The 13656-nt window shown below is 54.7% G+C and overlaps 1 protein-coding gene across 1 annotated transcript; it reads right to left on the bottom strand.

Annotated features, from left to right (window-relative positions):
* Window positions 1–3069: 3069 nt before the first annotated feature.
* Window positions 3070–13097, bottom strand: LOC102939248 (serine protease 27). The gene is made up of 6 exons (XM_007070962.4): window positions 13016–13097; window positions 7530–7556; window positions 6329–6494; window positions 5539–5810; window positions 4118–4287; window positions 3070–3473 (listed from the first exon to the last, which is right to left on the bottom strand). The coding sequence occupies exons 1-6, from the start codon at window positions 13095–13097 to the stop codon at window positions 3165–3167; spliced, it is 1026 nt and encodes a 341-aa protein (XP_007071024.2). The 3' UTR covers window positions 3070–3164.
* Window positions 13098–13656: the final 559 nt, after the last annotated feature.

Raw genomic sequence — 13656 nt, 5'->3', positions numbered from 1 at the left:
GGGCTGGGAGCCAGGACTCCCGGATTCTATTCGACAAGGGAGGATACGAAAGCATAGCCCCTATAGGGTTAAACTTCAGCTCTGGTTTTAATATAGCCTTCAGCTCAACCATGGGAGCGGGCAGCGTCTGGCTTAAGGACAAGCTCACCAAGGGCTGGAAGTAACCCAGCGGGGTCCTGTCTGAACCAACCCACCCCCGCCCCTTGCCTCCCCTCCAATACCTCCGGGCCTTGCAGGGAAAGCGGAAGGGGGAAGAGGGGGGGAATGTCTGTGGCTCACATCCAGATGTGAACAGCTGCACGTGTTCCCCTCTAGTACCCTTTGCATCCCCGACCCGGATCAGCAGCAGGGAACTGGCCAGGACCCAGGGGATCCTGAATTCCCTTCTCCAGGAAGGGAATATCGGGCCAGCCCTAGAATGAGGCCTTCAGGTTGTCCCCCAGCTGCCATAAATATGCCCCACCAGGGCCCACCTCCCCCACCCCCCTTCCACACCCCGGGCAGGATCGTCCTGGGCTCATCTGCTCCCCAACGGAGACCCCCCATCTAGGCTGCGTTGCACGCCCCATGTCTGCTTACTCTGTGTTGTGGCTACTGTGCAAACTGGACCAATGTTAAGGGCAGCCCCCAGAAACCAAAGCCGGCGTTCCCCTGCCCCTCACCGCTTTCTCCCGAACATCTGGAACAGACGCCTCCCAGCTGCACTTCATTTCCCTCGCTTATTAGCTCAGAGAGGCCGCATTTGGGATGAAAGGAGTTTATTGGCTTAGAGAGAAGAATCCAGGCCTGACGTTTAACAACATAAAAGGCTTGCGAGCCGCGGCTGGTGGCTCGGAGGTGGGCTCCGAGGGTGGAGAAACAACTCGGTTCCTCTCTAGGAACAATTCACTTGGAGGTACCAATCACGGGAGTGGTGGGCGGGATGGGGTCGCAAGAGGTCATCTCGTTCGGTCCCACCACGCTGAGGCAGGACCAAGTCAACCTAGACCCTCCCCGGCAGGTGTTTGCCTAACCTGTTCTTAAAAACCTCCAGTGATGGGGCCTCCCCCACCTCCCCAGGGAGCCCGTTCCAGCACTGAACTAGCCTTAGATCTGGAAAGTTTTTCCTGATATCCAACCCTTGCTGCACACTGAGACAGTTCCTTTGTCCACCCCTTAGTGGAGCTGGAGGCCCAATCAATGGTGATGAGCCATTGGCTTCTCTGGCATTCGGCTCAGACTCCTAGGCCCAGGTCCTGAAAAGGTATCAAGGTGCCTAGATCCCATTGAAATTCAGCTCCCTGGAGGATCTGGGTCTTTGTTAAACAAGTGGTGAGAAGGGTCTGGATCGGCACTCAGCGAGGGAAGACTCATTTGTCCCCATTATCTTTTGCCACGTTTGGAACCTTCTGAGAACGTCAATCCAAGGATGTGGAGTTTATAAACTTCATTTAAGAATGCAAACTCCCTGAGACTAATCTCTCTGGCCCAAGGGTCCCAGAAATTCTGCCTGCAGGGTCACCATGCCCTGTCCAACCAGCTAGGTCGAAGGAGTTTATGAACAGTAGTTGAGAAGGTCACGTTTCCCCACTGGCAGAGCCGTCAGAGTTTGCAACCTCCATCTGCTAAACATCTCTGGACCAAAGAAATCATACGCGCCAGGGGCAAAATATCGGAATGCTGCATTGTCTTCTGTGTGACTGAAACAAGCTACCACATCTCTGATAGCGAAATATTCGCTCCATCAGAAGAAGAAGAATAACCAACGGCATCAAGTCTTTGTAGATCACAAAACCGAAGGAAATTCCCAGACAAAAGAACTTTGTTAAAGCCGTAACCAATTCACTTACAAAACATCTGCAAGGCTTGAAATAGTTAAAGTAACAATAAAGTTAAATGTTTGAAATACCAGGAAACTCCTACCTTTCCCACAAATACCCGTAATGCTGGCATGTTTATCAACACACCTCTATTTATCCATCAATGTCGTGTCCAGCTACCAGACGACTCCCGTATATCAAAATATCTGAGTGCAAGCTCATTCACAGTTTTCAGTCGTTAGTGGAAACACCACAAAGCTACACAGATTATCTCAGTACTTAAATATCTGTGGTTTATGATTTTTAGATCTAGTTCATGCGAGAAATGCCATCAATTAATCCATCGTAAATATAAACCTGCAAATATCCCCTCAAATTTATATAGGGGGTTATTCGACCTAGGGAAAGAGACTTCCACTTCAAATTGGCCATAACAGCAAACAAAATTCTTATTCTTATGGGTTGTAACCCAGATTGCTGGTCGAAAGACGGTGGTGGTGGAAGAGGAGAATTGAAAACATTTTTATTTATTTATGTCGGTATTTTTCCTATCATTTCCCTCATCTAAATTTGCAATTTTCAACATTTGCAACTTTCAAATTTTCAGTGTTTCCAAACTCAGGTCCCCTCTCAGTCTTTGTTTTTCTAGGCGAAAAAAGACAATCTCTCCGAGTCTCTTCTCATAAGATCGGCTTCCCGATCCCCTGACTGTCCCCAAAGACCTTTCCTGCCCCTGTCCGACTCTGAATCCCACTGTCTTTAACGCGGGTGCCCAGAACCAAGCACACCCAGAACTGAGATGAGGTCTTCCCCGGGCCTTGTCTGACTGCATTAATACCTCCCAATCGTTCCCTGGTCAAAATCAGAAATGTTGACATGTTGTCGTCAAATTAGCAACATTCAAAACATTTTTGATTAGCTTCACCCTCAGCCCAAACCTCTGCGACTCCTCCCAAGTTATCTCACCCACCCTGCAAAAAACAGACGCTGATTATTGGGGCCCTGTGCATTTATGACCTCCTGAAATGATCAGCAAAGATTGTTTTGTTCCATCTTAAACTCCCTAGTCCTAATATATACATGAAGATAGAGACCTAGAACAACTGGTTGACCCCCTCGTGCCTACGGCACCCTTGCTGTAGTTGCAGAGAAATATACACATGTTTACAGTGTTTCACAAAGTTTTTTGTCTGGGAATTTCCTTAGTTTTTAAACATTTAAAATATTTTCCCAAAGGGAATGCTAAAACCCAGGGCCTTAGGTGGGGAGACTGGACCAGAGATATAGATTCCTTCTTCCTTTTCCTTCTAGCTTGATAGAGGAGTGGGGGAATTCTCTCTTTTTCTCTGTCCACCCCCCTTGGTTTTAAATCAGATACAGCAGGCATGTCAAGAGCAGCAGGGTGCTGGCAACGACAGAGGCAGCCTGGCTGGGCCAGCCAGCGTAAGGGTGCTTTTGCCCCTTGGGGTCTGCCACAGCACGGGATCCCCGGCCTTTGCGCTCCTTGACAAACTCCAGATTGGGGATATATTCCCGGATCCAGCTTTGGTAGGAGGTGAGGCGACTGTAGACCCCGGGGCGGTTTTTGATGGCGCAGCCCTCGCCCCAGCTGACGACTCCGGCCAGCACCCAGACATCACCCACAATGCACGCCATAGGGCCGCCAGAGTCACCCTGCAGAGCAGAGAGAGAGCAGGGTTAGTGCCCTAGGCTGGGAACCAGGGGTTTGGGGAGGGGGGGTCTATTCTCAGCTATGTCACAGACTTCCTTAATCTCAGTCGGGCCCCTGATCTCAGTCGGGGTCTGTGCAATTCCAGGCACAAAGGGCCCCAGTCTCAGTCAGGAGGCTCTGTGCAGGTGGCAGCTCTGAAATGCAGCCACCTCTGGGGTGGGGCTTGGCAGGTGGATAACAGTGGCCCTGTGATGCTGCAAAGAGATTGCTTGCACAGAACCCAGGCCTTGTCGAGTAGCTGTGACCTGTTCTGGGATGGGACCCTGGGTCTATTCCCCCTGCCCCCCCCCCCAGCCTGCTCCCTGGGCTGACAGCCAGGACTCCTGGGTTCTCTCCCTAGTTCTGGGAGGGGAGTGGGGGCTAGTGGGTCAGAGCAGGGAGGGCTGGGAACCGGGACTCCTGGGTTCTCTCCCCAGCTCTGGGAGGGGAGTGGGGGCTAGTGGGTCAGAGCAGGGAGGGCTGGGAACCAGGACTCCTGGGTTCTCTCCCTGGCTGTGGGAGGGGAGTGGAGTCTAGGGAGTTGCAGGGCTGGGGGGGAGGGGCTGGGAGCCAGGACTCCTGGGTTCTCTGGCCAGGGGGCTCTCACATTGCAGGCATCCTTCCTGCCCTCGGCGTAACCGGCGCAGATCATGTCAGCCTGGATATCCCTGTGGGGCGGCGTGTTCTGCAGGTCGGTGAGGTACAGGTTCCTGCACGTCTCGGAGTCGATGATGGGGACTCGCACCTTCTGGAGGGTCTGCGGGGAGGGCAGGTCCACTGCAAGGGGCAGCAAGAGCTGGGGGTGAGGTGCTGGGCTCAGCCCGGCCCCCGGGGGGCAGCGCTGGACTGCCCTCCCCAGAGCACCCCCCGTTCTGCCTTTGTCTGCTCCGGAGTTCCTTCTCCCGCGGCCCGCCCATGAAATCCAAGGCTCTTCCATGCGTTCTTCCATCCATATTCTCATTCGATCTTTCTAACCCCCCTCGAACCCAGGAGTTTTCTTTCTTTCTTTCTTTCTTTCTTTCTTTCTTTCTTTCTTTCTTTCTTTCTTTCTACTTTACAGTTCATTTCTTTCTTTCCTTCATTTCCTTGTTCTTCCCTTCTCTCTCTATCCCTCCTGCAACCGCAGGGTTCGGTCTTCCTTTTTCCTGGCCTTCTCTCATTCTTTTGGTCTCTCGCTGCCCTCCCCTTATGGCCAAGGCTTTTTCACTCTTTCGTTCATTGTCTCATTCTCGCTTTCTCTGCCATGCCCCCTGTCTTTCACTCGAGGGCTCCTTCGTTCATTTTTACACTCTGTCCTTCTCTGTGTGAGCTCCACCCCTCTTCCTTCCTTCTCTTTTTGTTAATGCTTCCATTCACTCTTTGTCCCCTCCTGTAACACTAGGGGTCAGACACGCTCTTTTTATTTCATTTTCCTAATTCTCTTTCTTTCTTTCTTTCTTTCTTTCTTTCTTTCTTTCTTTCTTTCTTTCTCATCCACTCCCTTTCTTTCTTTCTTTCTTTCTTTCTTTCTTTTCTTTCTTTCTTTCTCATCCACTCCCTTTCTTTCTTCTTTCTTTCTTTCTCATCCACTCCCTTTCTTTCTTTCTTTCTTTCTTTCTTTCTTTCTCATCCACTCCCTTTCTTTCTTTCTTTTTTTTTTTTTTCTTTTTTTTTTTTTCTTTTTCTTTCTTTCTTTCTTTCTTTCTTTCTTTCTTTTTCTTTCTTCTTTCTTTCTTTCTTTCTTTCTTTCTTCCACTCTCTTTCTTTCTTTTCTTTTTTTTCTTTTTTTTTCTTTCTTTCTTTCTTTCTTCTTTCTTTCTTTCTTTCTTTCTTTCTTTCTTCTCTTTCTTTCTTTCTTTCTTTTCTTTCTTTCTTCTTTCTTTCTTTCTTTCTTTCTTTCTTTCTTTCTTTCTTTCTTTCCCCCATCACTAGTCCTCCAGATCGCCTGACCCCTACCATACCTCCCTCCCTCCCGTCTTTCTGGCCCTGCATTCCCCTAGACCTACCCCAAGGACCCATCCCCGCCCTGGGTGTCCCATCCCAACCTACCCCAAGAGCGCATGTGGCCCCAGCCGGTCACCCAGCAGACTTTGCCTGGGGGGAAGCGGACGGAGGCATCTGGGAGGCAGATGGGCAGGATGTAGTTAGTGAAATTCACCCGACTGGCCAGCTGGACCAGGGCGATGTCTCCGCTCGTGGTCTGCCCGGCGTAGCTAGGGTGGGTGATGATGCGCCGGACTGGGCAGGCGCAGGAGTTGGGGCCTGGGTTCAACAGCTGGTTGGCCCCCAGCACCACCCGGTACTGGGTCAGGTTCAGGACCCTGGTTCGGGGCAGAGAAACGCATCAGTGGCAGGTCGGGAGTGAGGGGCACCGGCAAGGCTGGGAGGGCAGGGCTGGGCTAGCGGGGGGATGTGGGTCGGGAGTGAGGGGCACCGGCAGGGCTCGGGGGGGGCAGGGCTGGGCTAGCAGGGGGCTGAGGGTCGGGAGTGAGGGGCCCTGGCACGGCTGGGGGGGCAGGCTGGGCTAGCGGGGGATGCGGGTTGGGAGTGAGGGGCACCGGCAGAGCTGGGGGGGCAGGGCTGGGCTAGCGGGGGGGCTGTGGGTCAGGAGTGAGGGGCACCGGCAGGGCTGGGGGGGGGCAGGGCTGGCAGGGGGCTGAGGGTCGGGAGTGAGGGGCCCTGGCACGGCTGGGGGGGCAGGGCTGGGCTGGCAGGGGGCTGCGGGTCGGGAGTGAGGGGCACTGGCAGAGCTGGGGGGGCAGGGCTGGGCTGGCAGGGGGCTGGGGGTCGGGAGTGAGGGGCCCCGGCACGGCTGGGGCTCGAGAACCCCTGTACTCACTGGTAGAAGCAATGAGCAGCCGTCACCACCCACTCGTCATTGATGAGGGACGCCCCGCACATGTGGACTCCTTTCCACTGGATGCTGGCCTGCCAGGGGAACTCTCCCTCCACCGTGTCCTTCCCCTTCACGATCCGGTTCAGGTTCATTTGCGGCTTCCCGCAGACTGCAGAGAAAGGAGACGTAAGGCAGGATCCTGGCCGAGATCGGCTCGCCCCGGGGTCTGCTGGCTGGGGCTGCCAACTTTCTAATCGCACAAAACGGAACGCCCTCGCCCCGCCCCTTCCCAGAGGCCCCGCCCCTGCCCCGCCCCTAACCGGAGGCCCCGCCCCTGCTCACTACATTCCCCCTCCCTCCGTGGCTCGCTCTCCCCGACCCTCACTCACTTTGACTGGGCTAGAGCAGGGGGTTGGGGTGTGGCTGGGAGGGCGGGAGGGCTCTAACTGGGGCTGCGGGCTCTGGGGTGTGGCCAGAAATGAGGGGTTTAGGGTGTGAGAGGGGGCTCCCGGCTGGGGCAGGGAGTTGGGGGGCAGGTGGTGGTGAGGGCTCTGGCTGGGAGTGTGAGCTCTGGGGTGGGGCTGGGGATGAGGGGTTTGGGGTACAGGAGGGGGATCCAGGCTCGGGGGTGGAGCCTAGGGATTTGGAGCGAGGGAGGGAGCTGCAGGTTGAGGCAAGGGGTTAGGGTGTGCGAGGGGGTGAGGGCTCTGGGCTGGGGGAGCAGGCTCTGGGGATGAGGGGTTTGGGGTGCAGGAGGGGTCTCTGGGTCTGGGGGCGGGGCTCAGGGCTGGGGCAGGGGGTTGGGGCGTGAGGCAGGGGCTTACCTCGGGTGGCTCCCGGTCAGCGGCGCAGCGGGGCTAAGGCAGGCTCCCTGCCTGTCCAGGCTCCGCGCTGCACCCCAGAAGTGGCCAGCAGGTCCAGCTCCTAGGCAGGAGGCTCCCCGTGCTGCTCTCATCTGCAGGCACCGCCCCCCAGCTCCCATTGGTCCTGGTTCCCTGCCAATGGGAGTGGCGAGCTGGTGCTTGGGGCAGGGGCAGCGTGCAGAGCCCCGTGGTCCTCCAGCCTAGGAGCCGGACCTGCTGGCCTCTTCCACCAGGGTCCCTTTTTGACCGGGCGTTCCAGTCGAAAACTGGACACCTGGCAACCCTAGTGCTGGGGGGCTGGTACCGGGCGTGGGCATTGCTGAGAGTGGGTCAAGACTCACCTCCGTTTGCCTCGCTGTGTTGGGCACCTGAAATGCAAAGAGACAGGGTCAGAGGGAGAGCCACAGGGTCTGCCTCGAGGCAGCAGCCTCAATCGTGATTCCACTCGGGTCCTTTCTCCCGTCCACCACCAGGGGGTGGCAGAGAGACTAGCTATGCTACCCAGTTCCACCCCAGAAGTGGCTGCATCTCAGCACCAGATGTTCATTCTCTCCCAACTTCCACCTTTCGCAGATAGCCAACTCAATAAAACATTGCCGGCCTTAAGTATTCAAAATCCCGAGCCAGGTCCCCAGGCAAGGACGAGCTCATAAAAATCAAGAGATTTTTAAAACTAATAAATTGTGGGGTTCTTTTTATTTGCCATCTGACTTTTGAATAGTTAGCTAGAGACGTTTGGGTATTTTCCCATCAACATATGCCCATTTGTTGAAACGGGAACTTTTCGTGAAACAGGGGCGGACTGGCCAAATTTCCCCAGCTGAGAACAAGTTGGTTGGGCGGGGCGGGGGGGGAGTCTTTTGAGCCAGCCAAAAAGTTTGATTTGGACATTTTTGAACAGAAAAATTCCTGCCTCAAAGAGATTTTGATTCTGAAATTTAAGGAAATGAGCCCGGGGGAAGAAGAGGGTAGAAAAAAAAGTTCAGAAAAAGGTGGAAATCGAAAAGAAACTTCTCAATTGACCCAGTATGGGAAAAATATTTTTTTCTGTTCCCTAATATGGTCAGGGTTTTGACGTTTGAGCCCGATTTCAGCTGAGTAAAAACTCTGGCACATATTTGAGGGGCAGGAAACCGTTTCCCACCCAGCTCTGATCTGGGCTTCTCGGCGCAATCGGCTCAGGCTCTCTGCAGACTTCAGGCAGCCCCACTGCGTTGGTCAGACTCCGTGCAGCTCCCTGCCTCAGATTCAGCCCCCTGTGACGGTTCTGGGATTGAGGGTCTCAGACCTAGGGCTGTTCCCCGGCTGCTCCCAGAGGCAGATCCACATTCCAAGGCCGTGATGGGATCCGAGCGGGCGCATGACAGCTGGCTTCATGTTCCCGTATTTAATTACGGGGTGGCAATTACCCGGGATTAGGGAGAAGGAAGTGAAAGATCGAGGCAGGGAGCTCCAGCACCGCGGAATGCGGCTCTGCCTTCGTGTTGTAACAGATCTGGCGACAGGCCCGGGCCAGCGTCTCTGGGCTAGCCACACCCCGGTGTCCTTAATCCTTCCTGCCACCCCAGGTCAGACCCAGCGGCCCACCTACCCTGGTATCCCGCCCCCAACCCTGTCAGCCCAGATAGGACCCTAGTCCCATCTATCCTGGTATCCTGTCCCCATCCCTGTCACCCCAGATAGGACCCATAGCCCCATCTATCCTCGAATCCCTTCCCCATCCCTGCCACCCCAGATCGGACCCATAGCCCCATCTATCCTGGTATCTCACCCCCATCCCTGCCACCCCAGATCGGACCCATAGCCCCATCTATCCTGGTATCTCATCCCCATCCCTGCCACCCCAGATCGGACCCATAGCCCCATCTATCCTCGAATCCCGTCCCCATCCCTGCCACCCCAGATCGGACCCATAGCCCCATCTATCCTGGTATCTCACCCCCATCCCTGCCACCCCAGATCGGACCCATAGCCCCATCTATCCTCGAATCCCGTCCCCATCCCTGCCACCCCAGATCGGACCCATAGCCCCATCTATCCTGGTATCTCACCCCCATCCCTGTCACCCCAGATCAGACCCATAGGCCCATCTATCCTGGTATCTCACCCCCATCCCTGTCACCCCAGATCAGACCCATAGCCCCATCTATCCTGGTATCTCACCCCCATCCCTGTCACCCCAGATCAGACCCATAGGCCCATCTATCCTGGTATCTCACCCCCATCCCTGTCACCCAGATCGGACCCATAGCCCCATCTATCCTCGAATCCCGTCCCCATCCCTGCCACCCCAGATCGGACCCATAGCCCCATCTATCCTGGTATCTCACCCCCATCCCTGTCACCCGAGATCGGACCCATAGCCCCATCTATCCTCGAATCCCGTCCCCATCCCTGCCACCCCAGATCGGACCCATAGCCCCATCTATCCTGGTATCTCACCCCCATCCCTGTCACCCCAGATCAGACCCATAGCCCCATCTATCCTTGAATCCCGTCCCCATCCCTGCCACCCCAGATCGGACCCATAGCCCCATCTATCCTGGTATCTCACCCCATCCCTGCCACCCCAGATCGGACCCATAGCCCCATCTATCCTCGAATCTCGTCCCCATCCCTGCCACCCCAGATCGGACCCATAGCCCCATCTATCCTGGTATCTCACCCCCATCCCTGCCACCCCAGACCAGATCCATAGGCCCATCTATCCTGGTATCTCACCCCATCCCTGTCACCCCAGATCAGACCCATAGCCCCATCTATCCTGGTATCTCACCCCCATCCCTGTCACCCCAGATCAGACCCATAGCCCCATCTATCCTGGTATCTCACCCCATCCCTGTCACCCCAGATCAGACCCATAGCCCCATCTATCCTCGAATCCCTTCCCCATCCCTGCCACCCCAGATCGGACCCATAGCCCCATCTATCCTGGTATCTCACCCCCATCCCTGTCACCCCAGATCAGACCCATAGGCCCATCTATCCTGGTATCTCACCCCCATCCCTGTCACCCCAGATCAGACCCATAGCCCCATCTATCCTGGTATCTCACCCCCATCCCTGTCACCCCAGATCAGACCCATAGCCCCATCTATCCTGGTATCTCACCCCCATCCCTGCCACCCCAGATCGGACACATAGCCCCATCTATCCTCGAATCCCGTCCCCATCCCTGCCACCCCAGATCGGACCCATAGCCCCATCTATCCTCGAATCCCGTCCCCATCCCTGCCACCCCAGATCGGACCCATAGCCCCATCTATCCTGGTATCTCACCCCCATCCCTGCCACCCCAGATCAGACCCATAGGCCCATCTACTCTGGTATCCTGCCCCCATCCCTGTCACCACAGGTCAGACCCAGAAGCCCATCTACCCTCGTATCCTACCCCCATCTCTGCCACTGCAGGTCAGACCCAGGATCCCATCTAGCATGGTATCATGTCTCCTCCTGCCCACCCTGCCAGCGCCCTGAGACCCAATTACTCCATCCACACGACCCGCTTTAGTGGTATTGCCCTTTGCCAGGCTTGCCCGGGCAGTGGCTCGTTAAGAATTACAGCGGTACCTCATTAGCCAATTACACAGACCAGCCGCAGAACTCCCCCTGAGGCGTGGAGCTCCGCTGGCTGGTTGCACCCGGGTCCGGGGGCCGGGCGCTCGCGAAGATGGTGCCCACCTTATCTTCTCTGCCCGGCCTCGCTGGGGCCCCGGCAGGCAGAGCTCTTCACCTGGCACCGAGTGTGTGGGTAGGTTGGGCACCAGCTGGGGGGCATGGAGGAGAGACTGACGGGAGAAATTTGTCCCCTCACATAATTCTGGAGCACTTCAGGACAGGAGAGAGGCAGGACTCCTGGGTTCTCTCCCCGGCTCTGGGAGGGGAGTGGGGTCTGGGAGCCAGGACTCCTGGGTTCTCTCCCCAGCTCTGGGTGAGGGGGAGTGGGGTCTGGTGGGTTAGAGCAGAGGGGGCTGGGAGCCAGGACTCCTGGGTTCTCTCCCCGGCTCTGGGAGTGGAGTGGGGTCTGGGAGCCAGGACTCCTGGGTTCTCTCCCCAGCTCTGGGGGTGGAGTGGGGTCTAGTGGCTTAGAGCCCGGGGGAGGGGTTAGGACCAGGACTCCTGGGTTCTATTCCCAGGTTTGCTAAAGATTCCCTGTGGGTAAGTCCGTGCTTTGCTCTGGGGCTCAGTTTCCCTATCTATAAAATGGGGAGCATGCTTCTCTTAAGGCTGCCTTCTGCTTGTGGCAGGGACTATCTCTTCCTGTGTGTCTGTGCAGTGCCCGGTGTGATGGGACTAAAATATTGGACTGAGGCATATTTGTGCCAGTTGCTTCATTTGATTAGGAGAGAGGCTTAAAATAGGGGGGGAGTGGTATGCAGAAATTGAGAGAAAGACAGACCCCCCCGGGGGCAGGGCAGCTGGGCAACAGGCCCACAAGGATGGCTCGGCTGGGGTGAAACAGCTGCACGGCGTTTGCATTTAACCAGCTTTTGACTTAAATCTGCAGGTGATTCTGAACAGGGAGGAGCTGCATAAACGAGACTGGACTTGAAACTCAGTGTAAAGGTTGCCACCAAAAGATGAAACAGGCCAGAGAAATAACTAAATGTGAAACGAGCCACCCTAGAGCACACTTGATATTGATACAGATTTAGGACAGTTATTACAAGTGAACCCATTTTGGTGCCAAAATGAGAAAAAGATACTTTTGGGAGGCGTTATTTTAACCAAAATCATGCTGCATTTTTGCACAAACTGTTTGTTGTCGCCCAGATTATGGCATTTTTGGCTCCAGCTACGTTTTCAGCTCAAACGTTTGCCCCCGAGCGTAGTACTTTTGGACAAATCTTGGCTTCTTTTCCGCACTAAATGTCTTTGATTTGTGCATTTTTGGACCGGGTCCTCTTTCAACCACAAGGTTTGTGCCTTTGACCCCAAAACGTTTGACCCAGATTTCAGTTGGTGTTTTAGACAAGTTACTGCTTTTCCCCCAAAACAACCATTTTTCTGACCAGTTCCCCTTTCAATCCCAATTGCTGTTATCCAAATTTTAGTATTTCCGGGCAGATTTTTCTGGGAAAATATCTTTCGACACAGATTTTTGCATTTTAAAACATTTTTTTACACCCATTTTTCTGTTTTTTCCCTCCAGAAATGTTTGTTCTGCCCAGAGCTTGGCAGTTTTTAACCCAGACTGTGGCAATTTTGGGATCACAAGGTTTTTTTAAGTGCAGGTTTTTCCATCACAAGTTACTTGACCCGGCGTTTTGCAGTTTTTTGACCAAAATATTTTAACAACCCAGACACTGCAAACTGATGGCAATTTTGCAACCAGTGATTGATGCTGACACAGCGTCAGAACAAGGATAACAGACTCACCAGGACCCTGACTCTCTAGACCCTCAGCCAAGGCAGTACGTTAGTTAGACCAACTGCCCCAGCAACAACACTTAACAGGGAGCTGCAGATTTGCCACAGTGCAGGGAATACTTTAGCTACAATGGACACATCCCACCCTTTACTCACAGAACTGTGAATGGAACCCAAGAGTCCTCACTCCCAGCCCCCCTGCTCTAACCACTAGACCCCACTCTCCTTCCCAGAGCCAGGTATAGAACCCAGGAATCCTAGCTCCCAGCCTCCCAGCGCTAGCCCATGAGACTCCCCTCCCAGAACTGGGGATAGAGCTCAGGAGTCCTGGGTCCCCCCTCCAGGCCACTAGACCCTACTCCCCTCCCAGGGTGGCAGATAGAACCCAGGAGTCCTGCCTCTCCCCTCCCCACTCCTTCTCTGTAGGCAGATCACTCAGACCGATGGACTTTCTTACCCATCAGCACAATGAGTAGGAGCAGACACCCCATTCTCCTTGCCCGGCTCAGCCCGCTGGCCTTGGTTCGCCGCTCCTCCATGCTCTCGTTAGCAGCACCAATCACTAAACCCAAAGGGGATCCCAAAGCTCCCAGAAAGAGGCAGCCAGGCCACCGGGCGATGCACGCAGCCAGGAAAGGGTGTGCACCCCAACACGATTTATATCCAGCCAGTTAGTCTGCCTAGAATGTTGACCAACGGGTTCAGCAGATGTTGGCACATGTCCCGCCTTCTTCCCAAGCATCCCTGTTGCCGCTTGCCAGATGTGAACCAGCTGTTCCCTCAATTCTCCTCGCCTGCTCTTCCCCCTTCCCCAGACTCCCTCCTTTGCTGCTGCTGGCACCCCCAGGTGACCCCAGTGTGTAGGTTGAGGTGCCAGAGGCAAAGCCTTGGCAATAATAACACGGCCCTCTGGTGCAGTATTAATAAACAGAGCTGCGAAAAGGTGCTGGGGCACATCAAAGCAATACTCCGGTAAGAATACAAGGACTGTGATAGTATTAATTACGATTTATTTTTTTATTTTATTAAAGAAGATGTTCTGGTATAGCCCAGCAAGGCTCCTGCAAGCTCACTGGATGGTGATATGCGATGGAGCTG

This window comes from Chelonia mydas, chromosome 6 (genome assembly GCF_015237465.2).
Source record: "Chelonia mydas isolate rCheMyd1 chromosome 6, rCheMyd1.pri.v2, whole genome shotgun sequence".
Classification (NCBI taxonomy): Eukaryota; Metazoa; Chordata; order Testudines; family Cheloniidae; genus Chelonia; species Chelonia mydas.
This window is presented reverse-complemented; position numbering and strand designations above follow the sequence as displayed.